The 25895-nt window shown below is 44.5% G+C and overlaps 1 protein-coding gene across 4 annotated transcripts in view; it reads left to right on the forward strand.

The window, feature by feature from the left end:
- LOC110493976 (plexin-A1) overlaps nt 1-25895 on the forward strand; it is a 275275-nt gene that overhangs the window by 188098 nt on the left and 61282 nt on the right. For all 4 annotated transcript variants that reach the window (XM_090205191.1, XM_090205193.1, XM_090205192.1 and 1 more), the window contains exons 10-11: nt 7464-7664; nt 25406-25502. In XM_090205191.1, the coding sequence (XP_090061317.1) occupies nt 7464-7664; nt 25406-25502 (298 nt within the window). The remainder of the gene's footprint in view (nt 1-7463; nt 7665-25405; nt 25503-25895) is intronic.

Genomic DNA, 25895 nt, shown 5'->3' on the forward strand with positions numbered 1-25895 from the left:
TACAGTCAGCTGATGTTCTGAATGAGCTGCAAAATCTGGACCCCTACTAATCAGCCGGGCTAGACAATCTGGATCCTTTCTTTCTAAAATTATCTGCCGAAATTGTTGCAACCCCTATTACTTGCCAGTGGCAACCTCTTTCGTGTCGTCTGAGATTCCCAAAGATTGGAAAGCAGCTGCGGTCATCCCCCTCTTCAAAGTGGGGGACACTCTTGACCCAAACTGCTACAGACCTATATCTATCCTACCCTGCCTTTCTAAAGGCTTTGAAAGCCAAGTCAACAAACAGATTACCGACCATTTCGAATCCCACCGCACCTTCTCCGCAATGCAATCTGGTTTCAGAGCTGGTCGTGGGTGCACCTCAGCCAAGCTCAATGTCCTAAACGATATCTTAACCACCATTGATAAGAAACAATACTGTGCAGCCGTATTCATTGACCTGGCCAAGGCTTTCGACTCTGTCAATCACCACATCCTCATCGGCAGACTCGATAGCCTTGGTTCTCAAATTATTGCCTCGCCTGGTTCACCAACTACTTCTCTGATAGAGTTCAGTGTGTCAAATCGGAGGGCCTGTAGTCCGGGCCTCTGGCAGTCTCTATGGGGGTGCCACAGGGTTCAATTCTTGGACCGACTCTCTTCTCTGTATACATCAATAATGTCGCTCTTGCTGCTGGTGAGTCTCTGATCCACCTCTACGCAGATGACACCATTCTGTATACTTCTGGCCCTTCTTTGGACACTGTGTTAACCCTCCAGATGAGCTTCAATGCCATACAACTCTCCTTCCGTGGCCTCCAATTGCTCTTAAATACAAGTAAAACTAAATGCATGATCTTCAACCGATCGCTGCATGCACCTGCCCGCCTGTCCAGCATCACCACTCTGGACGGTTCTGACTTAGAATATGTGGACAACTACAAATACCTAGGTGTCTGGTTAGACTGTAAACTCTCCTTCCAGACTCACATCAAACATCTCCAATCCAAAGTTAAATCTAGAATTGGCTTCCTATTTCGCAACAAAGCACCCTTCAGTCATGCTGCCAAACATACCCATACCCTGACCATCCTACCGATCCTCGACTTCGGCGATGTCATTTACAAAATAGCCTCTAATACCCTACTCAATAAATTGGATGCTGTCTATCACAGTGCCATCCGTTTTGTCACCAAAGCCCAATATACTGCCCACCACTGCGATCTGTACGCTCTCGTTGGCTGGCCCTCGCTTCATACTCGTCGCCAAACCCACTGACTCCAGGTCATCTACAAGACCCTGCTAGGTAAAGTCCCCCCTTATCTCAGCTCGCCGGTCACCATAGCAGCACCCACCTGTAGCACGCGCTCCAACAGGTGTATCTCTCTGGTCACCCCCAAAACCAATTCTTCCTTTGGCCGCCTCTTCTTCCAGTTCTCTGCTTTTTTTGCCTTTACCTCCCTTATCTCACCTCATTTGCTCACATTGTATATATACTTATTTTTCTACTGTATTATTGACTGTGTGTTTGTTTTACTCCATGTGTAACTCTGTGTTGTTGTATGTGTCGAACTGCTTTGCTTTATCTTGGCCAGGTCGCACTTGTGAATGAGAAGTTGTTCTCAACTTGCCTAACTGGTTAAATAGGTGGTGAAATAAATAAAAATAAATAAAAAATATCCTGACTCCATCACAGGAACCGGGATTCATCAGACCAGGCAATGTGTTTTTTTTCACTCCTCAATTGACCCGTGTTGGTGATCGCCTTCCCCACTGGACCCGCCTCTTGTTTTCAGCTGATAGGAGTGGAAAACCAGTTTGGTCGTCTGCTGCAATAGCCCATCTGGGACAAGGATCGACTAGAGTTGTGCGTTCCTGAGATGCTGTTCTCCACGCCACTGTTGCACTGCTCCGTTATTTTGTCTGTTTGTGGCCCGCCTGCTTTACATAACAAGCAACGGCCACGTGACTCACTGTAGAAGCAATCCAGTTTTGTAAAACAAATAAACTGGCCAAAGAGTGTTTGACATGCATACAAGGGAATCCTTTTGTATGTGGACTTCATCTCCCACAATGCCCCTCTTCTTCCAGCCTGTCTAAGCCATTGGCGGCAAAGCCCCCAAGCCAACAGTTAAGTAAAACAAACAAGTGGGCTAGGGGGAAGGCCCGTTCAGTCTGCCATAGAACAGGGAAAGGGAACTTGGACATCCCAGAAACACCACACATACACACACACACACATATTTGTCTGTTTTTAGCCCAATTCAATCGCGCAGTGTGTTTTGAGCTTGCTTTGGACCAAGCTGTGGGTGTTTACTTTCTCCAGAATCGTTTTTCCGGCAGCTGTGTAGGTTTGCCAGGAGGGACAGTCATTGAAAGTGGAATGAGAGTCTATTTTGGCTAAAAGAGAGTGTGTATATGTGATGATCAGAAAGTCTCATTGTCTGGCAACCGTGCAATGCGATCCCCGGGGATCCGTCTTAGTGCCTTTTACTCTAAAGCTTAGGGGGTTTGTGGGAAGAGAAACGCTGTAGCCAGTCTCTCTGTGGGTAGCCACCAACCTCCCTCAGACGTTTCTTATAGTGCCAGCTTACCTGGCACTTCTCTTGCACCCACGTGCACACACTTCTTCCCCCAGCCTGTGTTCATGGAAACAGCCCGGATGATGAACTCACAACTCGTGTAGAAACCGCTAGTTCCGTTTCAACTGTGAAATAAATAAAAATCTGAGCTTCAAAAGAATCCCCTGGTGAAATATGGTTCCATTGTAGTCTGCAGTTTGTAGCCCTAATGCAAGCTTTGAACTGTTTTGACACCTGTCAGAGATGTTGATGAAATAAGGTGCCTCGGTCTCTCGCTCTGGTGATGCTTTGATCATGTTTTGGAGTAATGCGACAGCGGCTTCTCGAGAGAATGGGGACAATGTTCAATGTGACGCGATTTACAGAACTCCATGATTGCCATTTGGAAATCTTACTGAAAGCAGTGCACTGGGGTTGCTGGCGTACAGTGTCTTAAGTTTGGATGCTCCGCCAGTAGTGGAACAGTAGTTGAGTAGTGTGTTGACACGTGAAACAAAGATTAACGTATAACTTTATCCTTTAACTCTTTGGGAAGGCGAATCGGTCACAAAGTCACGAGACAAATGAATACAATATATGTTTTGCTATGACGTTAGCACCTAGCACGTTTTGTTAGACACTTTAATAATGTTTACACATTTTGCACTACTCATCTCATGTGTGCAGTTGTGTATATACTGTATTTTATTCTAATGTATTTTAGTCTATGCTGCTCCTACGTTGCTTGTCCAAATATTTATGTATTCATTCCTTTACTTTGGATTTGTGTTTATTGTTGTGAAATTGTTAGATTACTTGTTAGATACTACTGCACTGTTGGAGCTAGAAACACAAGCATTTTGCTACACCCGCAATAACATCTGCTGAACGTGTGTAGGTGACCAAATAAAATGTTATTTGATTTGATTTAGACTCAACATTGGCATTTTTTAATTGAATGTAAATATAACATTGTCCCGCTGTAAAAAGTGACACAATATCAAACAACAGACCGAATATACAAATGCATGGCTATTTTAAAGTTTTATTGCCGTTGCAATTGCTGTTTGTGCTTGGAAAGTGAGAGCGCTCATTTTCTCCGTTTCAGAATTCGAGACTTCAAATGTCATTATATGACTCGATCGAGCTCCCCACTTAAATTTCCATCCACGTCCGAGGCTGCAGGCAATTCATTAACTGCGAGATGCGTGAAACGGACCCCGGTTGATAGCGTGAAATGGACCCCGGTTGATAGCGTGAAACGGACCCCGGTTGATAGCGTGAAACGGACCCCGGTTGATAGCGTGAAACGGACCCCGGTTGTTAGCGTGAAACGGACCCCGGTTGTTAGCGTGAAACGGACCCCGGTTGTTAGCGTGAAACGGACCCCGGTTGTTAGCGTGAAACGGACCCCGGTTGATAGCGTGAAACGGACCCCGGTTGATAGCGTGAAACGGACCCCGGTTGATAGCGTGAAACGGACCCCGGTTGTTAGCGTGAAACGGACCCCGGTTGATAGCGTGAAACGGACCCCGGTTGTTAGCGTGAAACGGACCCCGGTTGATAGCGTGAAACGGACCCCGGTTGTTAGCGTGAAACGTATCCATCGCTCTGACTTTGATACAGGGGGAGAGAGAGAAGTCAGAATGCAGTTCTGCTCCCCTCTTTCTCAGTCTTTTTCCCCTACAATCTCTCCCTCTGCCCCATCATCCTACCCGCCACCATCTCCCCTCCGTCCCTCCAACCGCCTACCTCCCTGCTTGTCAGGGTGTTGTCACCAGACTGGTGTTCTCGCCATTGTAATGCCGTGCTCGTTATCAGTTCAGTGTCGGGGTGGGTTCAGATGTTGGAGGAGGCTTATAAGCAAATGAACAAACGCACCATTGTCTGGCGGGCTGGGGGAACACTGTTGCACTAATGCACAGCAGGACCGCTTACTGTTACTGCATGGTCAGGGTTTTCTTCTGGATCAAAAAAAGGGGGCTTAGGTGGTGGGTGTGGCATGATGGGGCGTGGCATGATGGGGCGTGGCATGGGGTGCGGCAGGTCGGCGTGGCTGAGTGTTAGAGAACATTTTAGAGCAGGGGACGGACAGCTGGCGGCCCGCGGAGTCTCAACTTAATGTGGAGTTAGAATAGTCGAAGACACACGCCGCAATTTTAAAATGTTGTTGTGCATCAGCAGTTTTCCCTCTTGATATTTCAGTCATGGACAGTCAATTCGTTAGCCCATGTCAGCAAAACATTTTTAGATTTGGTAAATTAGTCTAGCCAGCTATCTAAACTTGCAGTAATCATGGTCAGATTACTGACCAGGGGGCCCCCATTGATTTTGTTAGTCACTCGCACTCAGATATCATATTCAAAATTGCCAACATTTCTTTCCACCCCATGGCAAAAAGTGTAGAATTGCAGGGAATTAACTCACTCCGCTGTCAAGGGGGGGAAGCCAAAATGTTTTGCTCAGAAGGTGGGGTCCCCTAACAAAATGTAAATTATGGCCCCCGAAAGGCTAGGGTTGGCTCTGACTGCATGTGTGGGTATGGATATGGGTACGCAGAGCCGTGAGCCACTGTGGCCCCTCAATATGAGGTTAAAGTTGCCCATCCCTGTTTTAGAGGCCCCCATCTTGGCAGTGTATATACATTTGTAAGCCAATTTTACTGCAATTCTATGCGTTTTATTTTATTATTATTATATTTTTTAAATGGACTTTTATTTTATTGATTGTTAGTTCTCAAAGATGATATTATATAAAATATATAGGTCCATTATCTATTCTATTTACTTTATCTGGTTTTAGTCGTTGAAGTTTACACTGAAAGCGTTTTTCCATCCAAAAAAAAATCTGTCTCTCTCTCTCTCTCTTTCTGTCCGTATGCACACAAAATAAACATATATTTTTTTACACTGTTTAGACAGCGGCCCGTCCAAGGATTTCAATGGCAAGAAAATCCCTGATGTTGCTTCTCAGGCTTCCAGTCTAAGCTCACATCCACTACAAAGACCATGGTGCTGGCATATGGAGCAGCAAGGGGAACTGCCCCTCCCGACCTTCTGGCTCTGCTCAAACCCTACACCCCAACCCGAGCACTCCGTTCTGCCGCCTCTGGTCTCTTGGCTGTCCCACTCCTATTAGAGATCAGCTCCTGCTCAGCCCAGTCAAAGCCCCTCTCTGTCCTGATACCCCAATGGTGGATACCAGGTTCCCCCCTGATGCTAGGACAGCGGAGTCCCTGTACATCTTCCAAAAACATCTGAAACCGTACCTCTTCAAACAGTATCTTAAATAAGATATGTCATTCTAACCCCCCATCCCCCTCCCCCATTATCTTATATTTTCCTACTAGCACTAACTTTACTTTTCTTTATTGAGGAAAAAAATGACAGCTTGGTGAGACAATCTTAAGAGGATGCAGTAACTGTAAGTCACTGAATAAGAGCATCTCCTAAATGACCCAAATGTCAATGGCGTACTATAGTGGAGGTACTGAATTTGTGGGGTGTGTTGGTACGTTTTCTCATAGCAGCTTACAGTACACTAGCATATCAGGCATAGATGTACAAACCCCAGATGTACTTGGGGTTTGTGTCAGGTGTGTCGGTCGTTTTCTCATCATTTGGTGTGTGTTTGTCGGGCGATTTTGTCAGGAATGGAGCAGGCCGTTTTTAGAATTTTTTCCGATATCAAGCAATACCAGGCTAGTATCAACTGCTATGAAGTTGCCGCCTTCGTTTTTTCTTACCCCTTTTGCGTGCAATTTTTGTTTGTGAAATGTTTATCTGCGTTTGTTAACTGGATGTATTAATAGGCTTTAAAAATAAATAAAAAAATGATAACATGATGATGAGTGAGAGTGAACTGCTTCGATGGCATTGGACTAAAGAATCGGGGCGGGTTCCTCGTTGTGCAACGCTTGTTCTGTTGAGTGGGAGTTGATGATGTAAGCACTCCGCCAAAGCGTGGTATAAACAATGTAATGACTTCATGTGTTCCTTCGCACGAACACACACTTTCTCTGGACCCCCAAGGCTTTACACCCCAGTGATACAAGACAATACACAGAGTGTTACCAGATGGTCTAAGCCATCATCTCATCCCTGGTGAATGTTACAGAATCAATGGACTTTCTGAAACATTGTCACACTAGTTCATTACCAGACAATGGAGTCCACACAAGGACAAACTGCAGTTCATTCTTTTTTTGAAGTCTTGGGGATGTTATGATATCACAAGTGTGGTGCTTTATAAGGTTGGCAGTGGTAACATGGCATGCTGTCTCTGTTGTATAAGTCATACACATGTATGTCATTGTTTTATTTAACTAGGCAAGTCAGTTAAGAACAAATTCTTGTAAATTCTGTTTACAAGGACGGCCTACACAGGCCAAACCCAGGCGACGCTGGGCCAAGTGTGCGCCGCCCTATGGGACTCCCAATCACGACCGGATGTGATACAGCCTGGATTCGAACCAGGGACCGCAGTGACGCCTCTTGCACTTAGGCCACTGCACCACTCGGGAGCCCGAGTGTTACGAGAGTGTTATGTAGAGCCATTATTACTGTTTAATGTACTTTGTTCCAGATCTTTCACTCTTTCTTTCTCATGCGACTCGTTTGAGCATCGTGTCAACTCATAAGCCGACATGATATTGTGACACAAAGGCTACTTGACATCGTCTACGAACAACCGGTTAACCCAAACCTCTATCTCTCTCCATTCCTCCTTCCCTACTCCTCCAGGGCTGTCCCCAGATCAGACAGACACATTCAGACTTGACATAACGGTACATGAATGAAGGCGTTACTCTAATTCTCCCTCTCTCCTCCAGGACTGTCCCCAGATCAGATAAAAATATTCAAACGTGACACAACATGAATACCTGAATAACCTAAATCTCTCCATTCCTCTCTCCCCCAGGATTGTCCCCAGATCCTGCCCTCTACCCAGATCTATATCCCCGTGGGCGTGACCAAGCCCATCACACTGGCTGCCCGCAACCTGCCTCAGCCCCAGTCTGGCCAGAGGAACTACGAGTGTGTGTTCCACGTGCAGGGAGAGGAACACAGCGTCACCGCCCTGCGCTTCAACAGCACCAGCATCCAGTGTCAGAAGACCTCGGTGAGTGGTGGTGCACAGTTTTATTCCAGCCCAGTACTAACGCATCTGATATACACGTAACTAAAATATGAACGCAACAATTTCAGAGATTTTACTCAGTTGCAGTTCATATAAGGAAATCAGTCAATTTAAATAAATGCATAAGTCCTAGTCTATGGATTTCACATGACTGGGAATACAGATATTCATCAGTTGGTCACAGATACCTTTAAATCAAATCAAATGTTATTGGTCACATATTTAGCAGATGTTATTGCGGGTGTAGCGAAATGCTTGTGCTCCTAGCTCCAACAGTGCAGTAGTATCTAACAATTCACAACAATACACACAAATCTAAAAGTAAAATAATATATATAAATATTAGGATATTTTAATATTGCCTAAAAAAAAAAAGCTAGGCGTGTGGATCAGAGAACCAGTCATTATCTGGTGTGACTCATGCAGTCTCCTTCACGTAGAGTTGATCAGGCTGTTGATTGTGGCCGTTGGATTGTTGTCCCACTCCTCTTCAATGGTTGTGCGACGTTTCTGGTTATTGGCTGTAACTGGATTGGCGCTATGTACACGTCCAGAGCATCCCATACATGCTCAATGGGTGACATGTCTGGTGAGTATGCAGACATTTTCAGCTTCCAGGACTTGTATACAAATCCTTGCGACGTAGGGCCGTGCATTATCATGCTGAAATATGAGGTGATGGCGGCGGATGATTGGCGTCCACACGACGCCATTCACGTGGTCTGCGATTGTCAGGCCAGTTGGACATACTGCCAAATTCTCTAAAATTATGTTGGAGGCGGCTTATGGTAGAGAAATTAACATTACATTCTCTGGCAACAGCTCTGGTGGACAGTCCTGCAGTCAGCATGCCAATTGCATGCAAAGAAATTGAGAGATCTGTGGCATAGTGTTCTGTGACAGAACTGCACATTTTGATATGCCACCCCTGTCAGGTGGATGGATTATCTTAAATTTGTGCGCAACATTTGTGCGAATGGAACATTGTTTTTGTAATAAACCAAATGCTTGCTGATTTGGTTTTATCAAGATGGATTTTGGTCAGCACAGCAGGGATGCACCTGATTCAATAAATCAATGGGTTAGCGGTTAGTATTTTGACCAATGGTCATGTTAAGAGGGAGTTTGGCCGATTTTAGGATTGTAGGAAATAACTGTGCAGAGAGTATGCTGAAGGGTGTGCTCATGCGCGTAGACCCATCTGTCAGTTGAGTAGCAAATGAGGAAGTGTGTGTTTGTGTGTGTGTGTGTGTGTGTGAGAGAGATAAGAAGTGACGATGCGCTCCATCGAGGCTGAAAATGTGGAGAGGAAGCCTGTCATCTTTGAACCTAGTCAAGACAGGATTGATCATGTTTACACCTCTCTCCCACTCACTCTCTACCCATCTCCTCTACCTTTCTCTCCCTGTCCATCTTTTTTTTTTCTCTCCCTTCAGCACTCCTCTCTTCCTCTCACTTAACCCACTCACTCTCTGTTTTGTTGTCCTTCTCTACCCTCAACCACTCCCTCTTGTGTTCTAACTTCCTCCCTCTTCCTCTTTTGTTTTTGTCTCATGGAGAGGCTGTGCCGTAAGCAGGGTGACGTGTTCGTCACTAGAGGGACAGGAGGTGGACGCTTGTGTCACCGACTGTGACACACCAATTATAGGCTCCATGATATGACCATTATACTTTACATTTGTCTGTAGGATTTTGGTTGTCCTGTTTGGCGCCTTCAGGTCATTAGGAAGGTCTCTGTCGTTCTTTTCCCTCTCCCCCTTTCTATTCCCTTTCCCCCCTTTCTACCTTTCTCTCTCCTCCAAAGCTGCTTGTTTCTCTCTCTCTCGCTCTCTTCATGGGACACTCGTCCTATCACCACCTCCAAGGAAGGCTGCCATATTGATTTTGGTTTGTATTAGGGGTGTCAATCCTCTCTGGGTATCCTGTCAAACAGGTGCCCCCTAGACTTGAAACATCAGCCATGTCTCGGACAAAAAAAAAAACAGCACAACATCCCGGGAAAGCCTTCAGAGAATCAAACTAATTAGCTTTGAACACCTGCAAGTGGATGTCAATACACGCTACAGCTGCACATTAGAGATATGGGGCCGTGGGTTCACTCACTATGCTAAACACGCACACATGTAGCATGTCCAACAGGACCCGGGGCTTAGCCTTGTTGCCATAATGATTAGCATTTAGCAATGCTAGTGTGTTTGAAAGTTAGCGTAGCTCCTCCCAGCGTTGCATAAGGGCTCCAATGCGAGGCTGTCTGTATCGACAGCTAGTCATTAGCGCGCCGCGCACCAAAACCCCCATTGTTTCTGAAGGAAGGCTAATTAGCCAATGACAGCGCTGTCTCCAAAGAGGGCCCTTTATTGACTGTTTGTTAAATGTAGCAGCCAGCGATAATCAGCAGCAGACTCAGGACAGGCCAAAACAGTATTTCTACACATGACAGCTGACAGGAAGATGTGCTAGTAGGCTAATTAGCGGTTAACTGTAAGCTCTTAGTGATTAGCTCTTAGCGGTTAGCTACCCGACTTGTTTTATATGCTAACCTGTAGTTTATTGGTATGATAATACCAGCGTCCAATGAAGCCTACGCTAACTCTAACTCCATTGTTAAGACATTGCTTTGTTGTTAAGAAACACCACTTTTGTGGCATGATTTTACTGCCACTTTCTACATTTACTAGGAGTGGTTGTTACTTAAAAGCAATGGAATTTGTATCATTGTCATCCAATTTTAATCAAATTCCGAAACATATTTCACTGAAATGAAAGGAGCCATCCCCAAATATTGGTCTTCGTTTCACCACTGTTTTTCCGATGCACATCCTTCCATGTGAGCCAGCTGCTCCTTGTTCGGGCTGTGCTGCTCAGGATGCTGCTTCCATGATATGAATCATGTATGATGCTGCAGTAAAAATGGAGAGCTCACGTCATCTGGTATGCTGTGGGTACACCTTGCAATGGTGAATGCGGAGTTGCATGGCGAGAGAGGGGAGGGGGGGTGTGTGTGTGTGTGTGCTCGCTCGCTCGTGGAACGAGAGGATCTTGCGGGTCCTGATGCTCAATTTTATTTTTTACCTTTAGAGTCAACACATGGATGTTAATCTTATATTAAGCATAATTTTAGCCCAGACTGTTGAAATTCAGTATTCTTGTCAGCGTGTCAACTCATCTTCCACCACTCAGTGGAGTGAGGAGAGCGAGAGATGAGCTGAAGGAGGGTGGGGAAAAGAGATGGGACGAAGAGAGATTTCATTGCAGCGGCGGAAGAGAGGGATGGTTTGGAAGGTGGAAGCAAACCTGTGGCCAGTTTCCTCCACACAGCTTTCGCTCTTGTTTTGATGGGTTTGATGGATCCTTTTTGTCTTCTATTGCCTCTTAAAGGGAAAGTAGTCCAAAATGAACTGAAAGTAATCAGATTACACTACTGAGTCTGGGCTATACAAAAATTAAGTTACTGACTACCAGAGGTGCAACTTTGGTTTTAGAAGTGTGTGGGGACATAATAAATAAATATATATAGATTTTTTTAATCCAGTCGCATAAACACTCCAAACAGCCTATCCGACTGCTCGGAGGCGTCCTCATGGTCCTAAAGCACACTGAAGCCTCGTTTTGTATCACATTCCAGTGATAAAACTGGGGGTAATGCAATTTCAGAATATGGGGGGGGGCAGCATGTCCCTCCTTTCCCCAGTTAAAATTGCACCCCTGCTGATTACAAATGTGGCCAGGTAACTATAACATATTAGGTTTAGAAAGTAACATACCCAACCCTGGTGACAAAAATGTATGAGCTCTGTACAGGATCATTTATGTAATAAAGAGTAGCTAAGCAGCTCCTCAATAATTGTCCATAGAAGCTTGATCCAATACGTTGAATGTGCAAGACTTTTGGAAGGCTATGGCAATGGGTTTCAAGACGAGAGACGAAGAAAAAGTTCCTTAATATTTTTTCAGTAAATACTGCATAAACACAGTGACTCTCCGTTAATAGGCAGAGCTGTAATACAGTGCATTGCGAAAGTATTCGGCCCCCTTGAACTTTGCAACCTTTTGCCACATTTCAGGCTTCAAACATAAAGATGTAAAACTGTATTTTTTTGTGAAGAATCAACAACAAGTGGGACACAATCATGAAGTGGAACGACATTTATTGGATATTTCAAACTTTTATAACAAATCAAAAACGGAAAAATTGGGCGTGCAAAATTATTCAGCCCCCTTAAATTAATACTTTGTAGCGCCACCTTTTGCTGTGATTACAGCTGTAAGTCGCTTGGGGTATGTCTCTATCAGTTTTGCACATCGAGAGACTGACATTTTTTCCCATTCCTCCTTGCAAAACAGCTCGAGCTCAGTGAGGTTGGATGGAGAGCATTTGTGAACAGCAGTTTTCAGTTCTTTCCACAGATTCTCGATTGGATTCAGATCTGGACTTTGACTTGGCCATTCTAACACCTGGATATGTTTATTTTTGAACCATTCCATTGTAGATTTTGCTTTATGTTTTGGATCATTGTCTTGTTGGAAGACAAATCTCCGTCCCAGTCTCAGGTCTTTTGCAGACTCCATCAGGTTTTCTTCCAGAATGGTCCTGTATTTGGCTCCATCCATCTTCCCATCAATTTTAACCATCTTCCCTGTCCCTGCTGAAGAAAAGCAGGCCCAAACCATGATGCTGCCACCACCATGTTTGACAGTGGGGATGGTGTGTTCAGGGTGATGAGCTGTGTTGCTTTTACGCCAAACATAACGTTTTGCATTGTTGCCAAAAAGTTCCATTTTGGTTTCATCTGACCAGAGCACCTTCTTCCACATGTTTGGTGTGTCTCCCAGGTGGCTTGTGGCAAACTTTAAACTACACTTTTTATGGATATCTTTAAGAAATGGCTTTCTTCTTGCCACTCTTCCATAAAGGCCAGATTTGTGCAATATACGACTGATTGTTGTCCTATGGACAGAGTCCATAGATCTCTGCAGAGATCTCTGCAGTTCATCCAGAGTGATCATGGGCCTCTTGGCTGCATCTCTGATCAGTCTTCTCCTTGTATGAGCTGAAAGTTTAGAGGGACGGCCAGGTCTTGGTAGATTTGCAGTAGTCTGATACTCCTTCCATTTCAATATTATCACTTGCACAGTGCTCCTTGGGATGTTTAAAGCTTGGGAAATCTTTTTGTATCCAAATCCGGCTTTAAACTTCTTCACAACAGTATCTCGGACCTGCCTGGTGTGTTCCTTGTTCTTCATGATGCTCTCTGCACTTTTAACGGACCTCTGAGACTATCACAGTGCAGGTGCATTTATACGGAGACTTGATTACACACAGGTGGATTGTATTTATCATCATTAGTCATTTAGGTCAACATTGGATCATTCAGAGATCCTCACTGAACTTCTGGAGAGAGTTTGCTGCACTGAAAGTAAAGGGGCTGAATAATTTTGCACGCCCAATTTTTCCGTTTTTGATTTGTTAAAAAAGTTTGAAATATCCAATAAATGTTCTTCCACTTCATGATTGTGTCCCACTTGTTGTTGATTCTTCACAAAAAAATACAGTTTTATATCTTTATGTTTGAAGCCTGAAATGTGGAAAAAGGTCGCAAAGTTCAAGGGGGCCGAATACTTTCACAAGGTACTGTATATAAGGGAAAATACATGTTTTTTAACAGATTTATACAGATCAGCTCTGCCTATTATCGGACAGTCTGTGTTTATACAGTATTTTCAGGATTTTTTTTTTAAGGAACTGTCTGTAAAATAATGGAAATTGTAACAGTAATGCATGTGCAATCAAAACTGTCTCAATATTGCGGTCCATACAATGACCAAGGGAAGGGAAAGGGGATACCTAGTCAGCTGCACAACTGACTGCTTTCAACTGAAATGTCTTCCGCGTTTAACCCAGCGCCTCTGAATCAGAGCGGTGCCTTAATCAACATCCACGTCATTGGTGCACGAGGTGCAGTTGTTTTTGGGGGTTAACTGCCTTGCTCAAGGGCAGAATGGCAGATCTTTCCACATTGCCAGCTCTGGGATTCGAAACCAGACACCTTTCGGTTACTGGCCCAATGCTCTTAACCGCTAGGTTACCTGCCGCCTGTAAAAACAAACAAAAAGCGAAACGCACCACACATTCCCCTGGTCTCAACTCTCACAAGGGATAGGACCTGGAGAGTGTGTCTGTTTTTCTCCTTGACAGTGACCAGGCAATCTCCTCTCATCCAGCCTGCCAGAGGGGGTCATGGGAGATTGTAAACAAGAGGAAACACAGCCAGGCTGCTGAAGCCGGGGTCACGAGACTCAATAAGTGACCACAGCTGGTCTCTGAGAGGGGGAGGAGAAGGCAGGAGAGGGCGGCAGGCAGCCTAGCGGGTAAGAGCGTTGGGCCAAAATGTCGCTGGTTCTGATCCCCGAGCCGACTGTGAAAAATCGTCCGACGTGCCCTTGAGCAAGGCACTTAACCCTAATTGCTCTTGTAAGTTGCTCTGGATGAGAGTGTCTGCTAAATGTAAATGTAGGGGGAGAAGAGAGAAAAGGGGAGAGGACAGAAATGTGACTTCCGCATTTAACCCAACCCCTCTGAATCGGAGAGGTGCTGCCTTAATTCACATCCACGTCTTCAGCGCCCGGGGAACAGTGGGTTTAACTGCCTTGCTCAAAGGCAGAACAACAGATTTTGACCTTGTCCTCTCGGGAATTCGACCCAGCAACCTTTCACGCTCTTAGTGAGTTTAGTTGTTTGGTTAGTTATGTTAGTTCGAGAGGGGAGGGGAAGGTGAGGGGTGGAGAGGATTTAGCGTGGGAGAATGAAAATTAGTTTCAGTCTAACTCATGGTTTCTCTCTTGGTTCCTGTATTTTTTTTCTCTCACTCGCTTGCTTCCTCTCTCTTCCACATGTTTTGGTGTGTCTCTCTCCTCCTCCTTCCTCTCTCATTCTCCCTCCTACCCCTTCCTCCACGGGGGGGAATAAAGAGAGGGGACAGATAATATCAGCGCCGGTTTTACACCGCCACCTTCAGTCGGATGAAAGACTGGGCCACTCCATCACCCGTTTTCTCTCACTTTTCCTCCGCTAAGACAAAGGAGAAAGGGATGGAAAGTCTGGGAGAAGGAGAAATCTTGTTTGGTCTCAGATCTTCCTCTCAATTCGTGTGCGCGTGCGCACGTGCATGCGGACAGCAGCTGTTTCGAAACAAAAATTAAGAGTACTGGGAGAGCCTGATGGGTGCCAATTAAGGTGGACGATGATAAAATGATGATGAATTGCAGTCGGGCGCTGAGACACACACACACACACACACACACCAGCCCCTCTCCCAGGACCCAGGAAAAGGATAAGAGGGGGAAGGTGGGCAAGAGGGGCAGACTGTTAGAAAATTGGGCTGAGGAAGCGATGGAGGAGAAGGAAGGAGGCAGAGGGGGAGGTAGAAGGAACGAGGCGAGAGGGGCTTACAGGAAGGAGGGAGGGCTCGGTAAAGAGAGTGTCGGGGAGGGAGAGTTGAGTAGAAAGCAAGAAAAGATCCAAGAAGTTTGCTCGGAGAGAGAGGAAACGTAATTGCGATGGAGTGAGAGAGAAGTTTGGAAGACAGGAGGAGGACACAGCTGAGGACATGACGAGGGGAATGAGGAGGAAAGGAGACTCGAGGTCAGAGAAGTAGAGACAGAGTGTAGCTGCAGGGATAATGGTGATCACTATACGTATATATACCACCGGTACCAGAGCAGGTCCAAAAGGCTTCTTAACAGCCTCTACCCCCCCCCCCCCCCCCCCACACACACACACATTCCCCCCACACACACACACATTGACTCTGTACCGGTATCCCCTGTATATAGCCTTGCTATTGTTATTTTACTGCTGCTGTTTAATTATTTCTTACTTTTTTTTTCTTTTTTTTTACTCATCTATTTTTTTTACTTACCACTTTTTTTTTCTTAACTTCTTAAAGCACTGTTGGTTAGGGGCTCGTAAGTAAGCATTTCACTGTAAGGTCTACACCTGTATTCGGCGCATGTGACAAAATACAATTGGATCTGATCTGTTCCTTTGTATCCAACTGTCCCTCCCCTCTAGACGGAGGAGTGTAATACGGAGGGAGGCTTAGAGCGGAAGTCTTGCGTCTGCACCACGCTGAAAGTGTTTGTGTGTGTGAAAACACTGAGCCATTAGAAAGGCACTGGATGTAATGTGGAGTAACTGTATCGCCGACGGTCCTTCCCTCAGAGAAGGGGGCGCCCGGTCATGTATGGTATAGCATGACACGGTATGCTTAACCGGACATGATGAACAGGGGGCCTGCCGCCGAGGTCGCTAGTTAAAACGGGATAAGGCAGGCAACTTCTTTAATTAGGGGTGATGTGTGTGTGTGTGTGTGTGTGTGTTTAGTGAGAGAGGGAAAGGGAGACAATACTACTGTTCAACAGCCTTACCCTCACTCCTCCTCCCCTGTCCAAACCCCTTTCCTCCCATCAGGAATCAACCCTATTCCTCTCTCCCCTTCTCCACTCACACAGCCTGCTGCTCAGTCCAGCAGTTTCCTCCTCCCTCCCTCCCTCCCCCTGATGGGTGAGGCGGTACACAGCTCCCATGCGCCGTCCTGTCTAAATAAGAATGAATTTGCCGACCGGCTATCAGCATATGTCAGCTTATCCACCTCCCTTCCTCCCCCCTCGCCTCCCCTCATGCCTCCCCTCTCTGCCTCCCCACATGCCTCCCATACTCTCTTCCTTAATCCCTCCCTCCAAGAAACGCCTCGTGTCAGGTTTTGATGGTGTGTTGCGTGTACGGTGTCTGTAAATCTGGGGGAAAAGCGAGATGGGAGAAGTAGAGGAGGACAAACGGCGTTAGGAGCGGACTGACCAAGTTAGTGAAAGAGTGGGTGTATTTGACACAATTCCTATCTCCAGCGTCGTCTCGTTTGAAATGGCCAGGACTAAGCCAATATGCATGTGGGTTGGACTATACCAATATGGCTGCGGTGTTCCTCGATTTCCTCGAGCCAGCAGTTTCTTCCTTCCTTCCTCTGTGTGTTTGAAACGATAATAATTTTAAAAAATGTGTTGGCGATATGATGAGATCCGAACTTGCTCTGGCCCTGTTCCAATCCTGTTATGCTAGCCAGATTAGCCCAGACAGAGTCATGTTATGAGCCGGGCCTAATTCCATACTGACTGACCCCACACTAATCCTAGGGCGGATTACCACTTGATCCTTGATTATGCCTTCATATCTGGACTGTGTGTGTCTGTCGGTCTGTGTCGGTGTGCGCTTCTGTGTGTGCACGTCTCAATGTGTGTGCTTGTGCGCGTGTGTTGGGGATTTATCAAGGTCGATACAGCGCATTCTGTGGATGTCAATTAGCCTATATTATTCTGTATGTAAAAGGTTAATCACCTTGCCAACGGTGTTTTCATTGCTTTTCCATCACTTTTGTTTATCAATGAGCAACAATTATCGTTCATCTATTTCCCAATAGAGGTTGTTTACCTTGCTTTAAAGAATTGTTTGTTGCCTGAGTTAACGGCACGTGGCAGGTTGAAAGGTTATTGTTCAAAGGATCCACATTTCGGTGATACCTCAAGCTGTCTAATTTTAACGTTGAACAAAAATGAAGGCAAATGAAGAAAAGCAAGTCTTGCATAAACATCGTCTTACAGTCTGGTGACTACAGACCTGCCCCTTTCACCTGGCTGGTGAGGAGAAAAGAGAGGGGGTGGAGAGGTGTTTGGGAGTATCTGCGCACCGCACACAGGCATAGGCTAGCCCTTGGCACGTTGATGTCTTTAGACTTTTGCTTTGGTACCCCTTCAACATGACTAATTATCTGGATCTGTGTGTGACTCTTGAATGCAACCTGGACTCGGGTGTAGACGTAACATAGTAAACGTTGATTTAGATTGATCCCATTTAGTATGGTATCTAATTTGTATGATATGCTACGAATTACAAGTTATATGATGTGTTACAAATGGAAAGTCGTAAAACATGTTAGTGATGTTACAAATTATAATTTGTTGTGGCTTACTTTAGCTAGGTGGCTAACGTTAGCTATGGTTAAGGTTAGGATTATGTTAAATGGTGAAGGTTAGGGTTAGGGGAAGGGTTAGCGAACATGTTAAGTAGTTGCAAAGTAGCTCAAAAGTAGTAAGAAGTTGCTCCTTAGCCCAAATTGCCCCGTGATGAGATTCGAATGTGCAAACCTTCAGGTTGCTAGATGTTCGCCTTCATCCACCCCGACCAACCCACCCTCCTTTTGTTGTTGCCTTACGGAACCTTCTGTCTTATTTTGTTATCATCTGCGCTTTCAGCAGAGGAGCTGTTCAGCTACTGTATCTAGTAGGCCTGGCACAATTACCGTATAACCAACGTTTATGAGTGAAGACCGTCATGAAAATGTAATAACCTTCATACGACGGGACAGCCGGGAATTCTTGTGGTTGTCATTTTCTGCAGTAACATGGACTCTTAACAACGTGATGAAACTTTATTGATCCTTGCTGAAACAAGCAATCAAATCACATTTTATTGGTCCCGTAGCAAACAAGTCTTCGGTTGCCTAGACGATGCAGCAGCAGCAGCACACAATTGGAATGAATAAAATGGGCTTGGAAACCTCTTAACCCTGGCTATTTCACTGGCAAACTCATGGGCACACTCGCAATGCCTGCCTGGTACTGTGATGCAATTTCCATGGTAAAGTTCAGTCAAATGATGTTAACTGATGTGGCTCTTGCAATGGAATGTAGTTTTTGTTATGTCAGTTGAGTTTAATCCACAAATCACAGCACAGATTGATGGGCACACGTCCTGCTTTTACTTCCTGCTTTTGCTCCTATGGGTACGCTCGCAATGGCCGCCAGTCCACCCATTATGCCGTCATAGACTTGAAATGGGGACGCCCGTTCTATTCATTCTATTTCTATGGCAGCACATGCAGGCAGGAGCAGAGGAGAGGACAAAATGTCCGTCTTTAACAATATATTTCTTTGTGTGGTAACCGAACAGTTATTACTGTAACCGCGTAATTTGTATTGTGTTTATTATGGATCCCCATAAGGCAGCAGCTACTCTTTCTGGGGTCCAGCAACATTAAGGCAGTTGTTTACAATAAAAACAAAACATGACTTTACATTTCACAACAGCTTTGGCTGGCCAATAACCGGCATCCAACATTCCATGACCACCACAGCCCCTAGTATCTAGGCTACTACTGTATCTCTTATCCCTCTTCTACTTTTTTTTATTTTATTGAATATTTTATTGAATATTAAAGCATACAATCTCTACTTGCAGTGAAGCCGCTCAACATTTACATTACTTTCAGTCAGTCTAACAGACTTCCATCCAGAGCGACCCACCGAAGCAACCAGGGTCAACTCCCTGCCCAAGGGCACGCTGACCGATCTCCCCCACAGTTCCCCGACAGCTGCTCCCCAACCAACCGAGATTTGAATCTATCCGATCGAATATAATACCCAGATTGCGAGTTGAAGATAAGTACTTTTAAGAGTATTAGTATATTAGTAATTGACTGACCAGGTCTCTCCAGATCTCCCAACAATGCTATTTCTAGGGTTTTCAGACATTCCTGAGCCTGAGACCAGAAACAGGTTCTGTTACCTCACAACAAAATCTGCAAAGCTGCGATGATTGTATGACCCAAATATTCAATGTTTTGTTGATAGCAAGAATTCTGTACAGTAATTTTGCCTGAAAAGCACGAAGTCTGGAATCTTGCGACGATTTTTTTAATATAAAATCGTTACATCAGAAATCTCTTCCCAGCTATTTTGCGGTCTGTATGGCACAGCTGTCAACATCCTGGTCCTCAAATGAAACTGGTGTACTCTCCTATTTATGCTCTTTTTGTTCCTCTGACAGTTTTGATCCTTTATTTTTGGCAGACAGACCAGTTCCCTTCCTCCTCCCGCTGCCACCTGCCTCTTCCATTTTTGGGGTAACGCTGTAATCATTTGGTTGTAATCTTATATTGAGCAGACCTTCCTATACAATTCCGATAACTCCATAGAAGACATCACTCTACCATTCCAATTTACAATATCATTTGAAAACAAATACCCTTTTCAAACATCGTTTCCATAAACAAAGGTATTTTATCAACCAGCACATTTCAGTTCAGCCATAATATTTGTTCTATATTTTCAGGGGATGAAATTGGAATTGTAACCAGCTGTGCGATGCTTGTTTGAAAAAGAGAGACCTCGAAAAAGGTTTCATTTTCGAATTAATCGAAAATGAGACATGGCAATCTGCACAAAGGGAAAAAAAGGCCATTTTTAAACAATGGATGAGCTTTTCTTAGTAATTTACTTGAGAACCATTTAAGGTTCAAGTCAAACTTGTGTGTAAGTGAAGCTTTTAGAGAGGTTTAGTGCTTTTATATTGAATAATCTCAACGCACCCAGTTCATATTTATTATATAGATAGGCACGCTTTATCTTCTCTGGTTTAGCGTCCCAGATAAAGCTAAATATTTTTTGCTCTTATGATTAGAAAAACAAATCATCAGGAGGAGGCAGCGCCATAAGTAAGTGAGTAAACTGAGATATGATTAAGGAGTTTAATCACTGCAATTTATCCATACATATATTTACCTCTCCATGGTTGCAGGATATTGTCTATTTTTACTAGTTTTCTATTGAACTTCTTTGTGGAGAGCTCATTTGATTTATTTTGTGATATGAATATCAAATATGTCTACTGTACTTCACCATCAGCCCATGTTATAGGTAAACTGTAGGGTAACGTAAAAGTAGTCTTTCTTTAAAGATGTAATATGTACACTTATCTTAACCTTTTTGGGACTAAAACCTAATTATCGATCTTTCCTTCCTTGAGCTACATCACTTGTCAGAGCAAGAGGGGGGGGGGAAGTGGAAGGTGTCTCTCTTTCTCACCCCCCCCCCATCTCTCTCTCACAGTCCCTCTCTCTCTCTCTCTCAGTCCCTCTCTCTCTCTCTGTCTCTCTCTCTCTCTCTCAGTCCCTCTCTCGCTCTGTCCCTCTCTCTCTCTGTCCCTCTCTCTCTCTCTGTCCCTCTCTCTCTCTCTCTGTCCCTCTCTCTCTCTCTCTGTCCCTCTCTCTCTCTCTCTGTCCCTCTCTCTCACTCTCTCTGTCCCTCTCTCTGTCCCTCTCTCTCTCTCTGTCCCTCTCTCTCTCTCTCTCTGTCCCTCTCTCTCTCTCTCTCTGTCCCTCTCTCTCTCTGTCCCTCTCTCTCTCTCTCTGTCCCTCTCTCTCTCTGTCTCTCTCTCTCTCTCCCTCTCTCTGTCCCTCTCTCTCTCTCTGTCTCTCTCTCTCTCTCTGTCTCTCTCTCTCTCTCCCTCTCTCTGTCCCTCTCTCTCTCTCTGTCCCCCTCTCTCTCTCTCTGTCCCTCTCTCTCTCTCTGTCCCCCTCTCTCTCTCTGTCCCTCTCTCTCTCTCTGTCCCTCTCTCTCCTTTAGCTTCATTAAATGTTCCCAGGGTAGTTTATGTGTTTACTTCCCCGTGTCTCTGGGGAGAACGGTTTTAGGCACGCTGTTAATTTGTGCTGCTCCGTTTGTTTTGTTTTGAACATCTTATGCAACAGGAACATTTAGTGAAAGAGGAACATCTCAGGCTCAGGCTAATAAATATGAGATAAACCCAAGCCAATTGGTATCCTGTAAACAGGAATGAATGTATATTTTTTTTTCCGTCATAGCATATGGGCTAAGTAAGTTCATCAGCGGTTTTGTCCAGAACTGCATGTCGGTGAGAGAGATACATTTGGTATGTGTCTGACCTCGCCAGGCGACCTCTAGAACTTTTGTGCTCTGGCGACGTTGTGTTAGCAGAATATACCTATGTGAATAAACCATATGTGTGTGTACTAGTTAAGAATAATCCTCATCTGGTGGGTGCTTATATCTGCCCTATAATACGCATGTGTGAATTGGACTCACTCTCGCTCGGAGGGTCGGTGTGTGTGTGTGTCTGGCCCTTTGAGGATAGGATATATTAAACTTTAATCAGGCGTTGGTGTACACATGGAGAGGGAGGTATGGATGAGGCCTAACCTCTCTGCCCCCCCCCCCCCCCCCCCCACACACACACACACACACACACACACACCACACCATGCCACCCCACTGTGAATAAATATTAATGTCTGTAGTGTATCAGGGGAGTCTTGTCTGTTGTGTACGTCTCTGCTGGAACAACAGGCCTCTACATCCCCTCTCAACAGTAGGTACCTGTGTGGGGAAGGAACCCAAACCACCCCCATTGGCCAAAAGTGTGTGCTTGTGCGTGCATTTGTGCGTGGACAAGTCATACCGTGTTCTGATTGGTTGTTCAGGAAGATGATGGGGAGGACCCCATTGGCTCTACTAGCCATGACCGTTAGGGTCAAAGTTTCAGGTTGAGAGAAATCAACCCTTCTCTAGGGACATGTTAGCTGGTCTCTTCCTTTTGTCTTCTCTCCGTCTTAGAACCAATTCCACTATAGGGTGCGCTCACAAAACAAGAATTGGACAAACACCCAATTGAACCCTGAATGAGGAATTCTGTAAGAACATCCTCAGTGTACAGAGAGAAATTCCAAACAACGCAGGTCGAGCAGAATTAGGCCAATTCCCTCCTCTGATTAATATCCAAAAGAGAGCCACCAAATGTTAATTTCATTTAAATACAAGTGACAACCACTCATCTCATTACAATTCCTCAACTGCCAAGAGGTGACCATAGAGAAGAGTCCCCTTAACCAGCGGCTCAGTTCACTAAACATTACCAACCGAACAAAGCATCAGGACAGCACTCAGAAAATCTGGCCCATCCAAATGATCACAAAGCTAACATACAAATGTATGGAAAGACAGACAAAAAAAAAAAGTAAAAAAAAAAAAGCTTTTTGGCTCTAAACAGACAGTACATGGTGGCAGACTATCTGACCACTGTGACTGATAGAAAACTGAGGAAAACACTGACTAGGTACAGACTCGGTGAGCTCAGTCTGGTCATAGAGACCGGTCGACTCAGGCAAACCTGGCTGCCCAGAGAGGACAGGCTGTGCTCACTCTGCCCCCGGGGAGAGGTAGAGACAGAGCTGCATTTCCTATTACACTGTGACAAATACTCAGACCTAAGAGAATCTTTCTTTAGTGTACAGAGAATCTGGAGAAAAAGCTCATATTTATTGGATGAAAAGCCAAAATGTGCCGTTTTGACAGCCAAATATGTGTCCTCCTGCCACAACAGAAGGGACGGCCAGTGAAAAGTGCAATGTAATGTCAATATTTACCATGTTGTTTGAACGTGATTGAAAAGCCACATGGCAGACTTGCCTACTACTACTTTTAATGTATTATTATTCTCATGAATGTTGTTGTTAATCACAACACACGTTCCACTACTACTACTATTATTGTTGTTGTTGTTACGAGTGTACCTCGATAATGAGTGAGATGCTAATTTCGCTTACCTCTCAGCCTGCCTCCTCTCTTTCTTCTTTTCTCACACTATCAGTATCTCTCACACACACTTCCATTTACGCAAAATAGCCTCCGTCTGTGTCTGTCCGGAGCTCAGGGTGCAGGAAACCAATGTACCTTCTTTCAAGATTGTTAGCACAAGCTTTGGGCTGGACCGAGTTGATAGTTGATGCAGTGTTTCAAGTTCCTTGCAGACGAGCCATGTGTAGCCAATGTGATTAATTTCAATCAGGATATTTTTCGACCTGCAGGCTGCAATCTTTTTTATTTGTTGGCTTTACATAGTTGGCAATAGAAGCCACTCTTAGATTAGTCTAATATTTCATTTAGAGCTAGATATAAATGGTATTAACCACATGACAATGATTTTTGAAGCATGATTTTTTTTATATAAAGTCTTCGTAACTGGCACGCAGGTCGGTAGACATGGTAAGATAAATTGGCACTCCAAATGGAAAAGTTTGCCGACTTCCTGGTGTAGCCTTTTAGTGGCAACTTTGGGAGCGGAGTGGCAGAATCTGCGAAGGCCAGCAGCAGCGGGGGAGGTGTTGGTTCGGGAATAGTTTAAACATTTTTTTTTTCTTCTTCTGGTTAGGCTATCTTGATATTTGGCTCCCTCTTGAGTCATGTGTGTGTCTTAATTATTTAATCAGTGTTAGGGCATCAAACAAGCTCGGTAGCATACATGTAGTTGATTTGATTAAAACACATAGGGTGTGTCTATATATGGGGAAAAAACGACGTTTAAAAATGTCTACCAGTCGATTATTTAGGGGGGGGTCGGACAGCCCTACACTCAATCCATATACTGTATATACACACAGAGCACCCTCTCCTTATCCTACCCTATCCTTTTCTATTACCTCTCTTTACCACGGTGTAAAAAGTTAAGTTGGCTATGCTACTGGAGTCCATACAGAAGCAAGCATACTTTACCACTGAAAAGTTGGATTAAAGTTGCATCAATGTTCAATGGTGAGCATTGCAGTAACCCCGAGTAAAGTGATCCGATAAATATATAATGGCTACTAAATAAATAGTCCTTTAAGTTCAGTCTAAAAGCATGACTTTAAAAAAATCTTTATTCTGTCTGTGAATATTCATTAGTTGTAGGAGGCTGTGAATGAATTAAAATCATCCAATCACCATGTGGCGAATGAATGAACCAACCAATCACGTACCGTGACATTGCTGTGTGCTGGAGTCCTTATCTACTGAATGCACATTGCTGTGTCTCCTTTCCCCCCCCCCCCGTTTCCAACGGCACATTATGTGAAATGTTGGGACCACAATGTCGAAACAGGGGTGCCGAAAAAACGATCTAAACAGAGTAACACACTCACATATTGCTGACAGTGGCAGATCGCCCTTACCGTGGTCAGATAACCCGGATGCATCCCGTAGGTTTCAGGGGAAATGGAGAGAGAGCCTGCCGACCTTAAAGCAAAGCTCCATCTTAACTCCACGTTTACTTGATTCATTAAACAGTGCATAAGAGAACCGAACCCCGCAGTTTCTTTTCTCTCTCTCTCTCTCTTGTCAGGACCAGAAAGGGAAAAAAAACGCTGCTCAGGCGTTTCATTTATGCCCGCTAAGTTAGGTTAGTGTCACATAGATGGATCATCGTCATAGGTAGTCGTTAGAGATTTAGACGCGTACCGTCTGTTGCGCAGGGCCTGTATTCACAAAGCATCGGAGTACGAGTGGAGATCTCGGATCAGTGCTTGAGAGAATTCTGTTGAACAAGAGATCCTGTTAATCATGGACAATAATATTAAGAACTTAATTGATTATTAAGAATTCATCCTGGGACTTGTTCTTGGAATTACACAATCAGCAGCTATGTAACCCTATCCTATTAGGGTAATTGTCTTCACTGAGAGAAACAAGAGAAGGCCAAGTGTACTGAGTGTTAGTCCATTTTGTGCTTATGACTCAAATGAGCCATGAACGTTAAAACAATGTAAATGAAACATAAAGAAAATATATTAGTGTATTAACTGTTTTTTAAAAATAAAGTTTTTATTCACTTTTCAGTCAATCAAAACCCAAATAATCTGAACCGAAATCGACAGTTCAGTTCAGACTTTATTGTCCCCAAGAGGAAACTTGGTTTCGGGCAGGGGTAACATGCTACAAGTAAACACCATAAACTCTCAGCAACAACACTGTGTTGTCTTTCAGTGAACTTTAGGGACACTGTCACAACACTGCAGCAATACCAATCTAACTGTGTCGTTGCTGTATTTGTGTCGTTGCAGTATAACTACGACGGTAATGACATCAGCGACCTGCCCGTGGACCTATCGGTGGTGTGGAATGGCAACTTTGTCATCGACAACCCCTACAACATCCAAGGTAAGCACTAGACTTTAGCTCAGCTGGGTCGCACAGTCTTGTGGCACGCCTGAGGCCCGGATTTGGATGTCAAATGCAAGCACTGTCTAGTTATATCAAATCAAATGTTATTCGTCGCTTACTGTACACATATTTAGCAGATGTTATTGCGTGTGTACCAAAATACTTGTGTTCCTTGCTCCAACAGTGCAGTGGTACCTAACAATTCACAACAATACACGCAAGTCTGAGAGTAAAAGAATGGAACTAAGAAATATATAAATATTAGGAGGGACATTTACTTGAATACAGTATACACAGTGCATTCGGAAAGTATTCAGACCCCTTGACTTTTTCCACATTTTGTTATGTTACAGCCTTCTAAAATGGATTGAATTGTATTTTTCCTCATCA

The sequence above is a fragment of the Oncorhynchus mykiss genome, chromosome 17 (genome assembly GCF_057628025.1).
Source record: "Oncorhynchus mykiss isolate SJ-2025 chromosome 17, ASM5762802v1, whole genome shotgun sequence".
NCBI classification, from domain to species: Eukaryota; Metazoa; Chordata; class Actinopteri; order Salmoniformes; family Salmonidae; genus Oncorhynchus; species Oncorhynchus mykiss.